General features: G+C 37.4%; 1 protein-coding gene across 1 annotated transcript in view; it reads left to right on the top strand.

Moving 5' to 3' along the window:
• LOC107552041 (kelch-like protein 29) overlaps positions 1 to 1,712 on the top strand; it is a 91,930-nt gene extending 90,218 nt beyond the window's left edge. Inside the window, exon 12 of the mRNA XM_016233845.1 lies at positions 1,654 to 1,712. Coding sequence (XP_016089331.1) covers positions 1,654 to 1,712 — 59 coding nt within the window. The remainder of the gene's footprint in view (positions 1 to 1,653) is intronic.
• Positions 1,713 to 2,336: the final 624 nt, after the last annotated feature.

The following is a 2,336-nucleotide window of genomic DNA, read 5'->3' as shown; positions in this document are numbered from 1 at the left end:
TTATAGCTGGATCAACACGGAGGTTGCGCCCGCGCCCGCGCCCGCGCCCGCGCCCTCACTCACAACTCTCTCAAGATCTCGCAGTGATCATTTTTATACCACAGACGCTAAACATTCTGAATTAAACTGAATTATACATGCAGACATTCATATGAGGAGTTTAACAGCAAGTTAGTCATTCAGGGTTATTTTTGAATTTTTGAACATGAAAAATTTACCGAGGTCCGGACCTTATAGCTGGCTACGGCCCTGATCCCGAGAGCTCTCCCATAGACACTACGAGAATACTTTTCGTGCGCGAAAAAACAAAAAAAACGACTTTATTCAAATTTGTCTCCTCCACGTCACTCTATAGCGCCATTTTGGAGAATATCCACTGAACGTAAACCGTTCAGATATAAACCGTTGGCGTTTGCGGTCCTGGACCGCAAACGCCAACGGTTTATATCTGAACGGTTTACGTTCAGTGGATATTCTCCAAAATGGCGCTATAGAGTGACGTGGAGGAGACAAATTTGAATAAAGTCGTTTTTTTTGTTTTTTCGCGCACGAAAAGTATTCTCGTAGCTTCGTAAAATTACGGTTGAACCCCTGATGTCACATTTTACACATTTATTATTTTACCGATCTCCTTGCTACGTTTCTGGACCTTGATCGTGTAAGAATCCTATGGGAGGGTCAGAGAGATTTCAGATTCCATCAAAAATATCTTAATTTGTGTTCCGAAGATGAACGGAGGTCTTACGGGTTTGGAACATCATGAGGGTGAGTAATTAATGACCGAATTTTCATTTTTGGGTGAACTATCCCTTTAAATTGATCAAAAGTGACAGTAATTACATTTATAATGTTACAAAAGATTTCTATTGAGCTTTCTATTATCCCTTCATATATTTGGTTTCCACAAAAATATGGAGCACCACAAATGTTTTTAACATTAATTATAATTAATCAGAAATGTTTCTCAAGCAGCAAATCAGCATCTTAGAATGATTTCTGAAGGATCATGTGACACTGAAGACTGGAGTAATGATGATAAATTCAGCTTTGACTCTCAGAAATAAATGACATTTTAACATATATTCACATAGAAAACTGCAATTTTAAATTGTAATAATAATAATTGTGAAATAATAATATTTCACAATTTTACTGTTTTTACTGTATTTTTGATTCAATAAATGCAGCCTTACTGACGATATTTTTATATCTTCTTTCAAACATATTAAAAAAAATCTTTATTATTATTCAATCTTTTGACTGCTAGTGTAAATATGTTGACGGTCAAATTCAGCTTTGACTCTCAGAAATAAATGACATTTTAACATATATTCACATAGAAAACTGCAATTTTAAATTGTAATAATAATAATTGTGAAATAATAATATTTCACAATTTTACTGTTTTTACTGTATTTTTGATTCAATAAATGCAGCCTTACTGACGATATTTTTATATCTTCTTTCAAACATATAAAAAAAAATCTTTATTATTATTCAATCTTTTGACTGCTAGTGTAAATATGTTGACAGTATCAGCTGGTTTTGCCTGGTCACCCATTATAACCCTCACAAACACCCAGCTTGCACCAGTAACAGAGCAGCTCAGTCCATCGTGCAGTGTAATCTGGTCCGATGTGTTGCTTTGAGCAGGTTATTTCTGTGAATGTCAAGGTGTTTGTTTCTCCGTGCGTCTCCGCAGGTGTCGCTGAGGTGATCGTGCTGGTGGGTGGGCGGCAGGTCATCGGTATGAACCAGCGCTCGCTGACAGTCGTCACTTGCTTCAACCCTCAGAACAACAAGTGGTACCCCCTGGCCAGCCTGCCTTTCTACAACCGCGAGTTCTTCTCCGTCATATCGGCGGGGGATAATATCTACCTGTCAGGTAATCAAGCCGACAGTGTGTCACTTGCAGTTTGGTGGCCACTCGCAGGTGTCTGCTTTTATATTTAGCAGCTCACGCTTTGAGGGATGATGGGAAGGCAGATGGCTGTTCCTCATCTCTGTCTTTGCGACTGGCTGTGTGTCAAATTATGATGTTAAATATCCCACAAATCAAGTAGGATAAAATCAATAGCACATTAAAGACGACGCTTCTAAAGCTGCAGCGGCAATTTGTGAGTGAAAACTGTATATGAGTAGTGCATAACACATCCATGGACATCAAGATTTTTAGATTACATTTATTATAATCGTAAAAAGGAAAGTGTATGACTTAGTTGCTGTTATATATTTTTAAATTACATTTTCCTTCTGTAATTTATTTTAAATGATCCTGGCATGTGACAAATATTCCATGCAGTCTTTCAATTAATATGAGCTCACAAAATCCACAT

The sequence above is a fragment of the Sinocyclocheilus grahami genome, unplaced genomic scaffold, assembly GCF_001515645.1.
Source record: "Sinocyclocheilus grahami isolate Dianchi unplaced genomic scaffold, SAMN03320097.WGS_v1.1 scaffold440.1, whole genome shotgun sequence".
Classification (NCBI taxonomy): domain Eukaryota; kingdom Metazoa; phylum Chordata; class Actinopteri; order Cypriniformes; family Cyprinidae; genus Sinocyclocheilus; species Sinocyclocheilus grahami.
The sequence above is the reverse complement of the archived record's forward strand: the minus strand, read 5'-3'. Positions and strand labels throughout refer to the sequence as shown.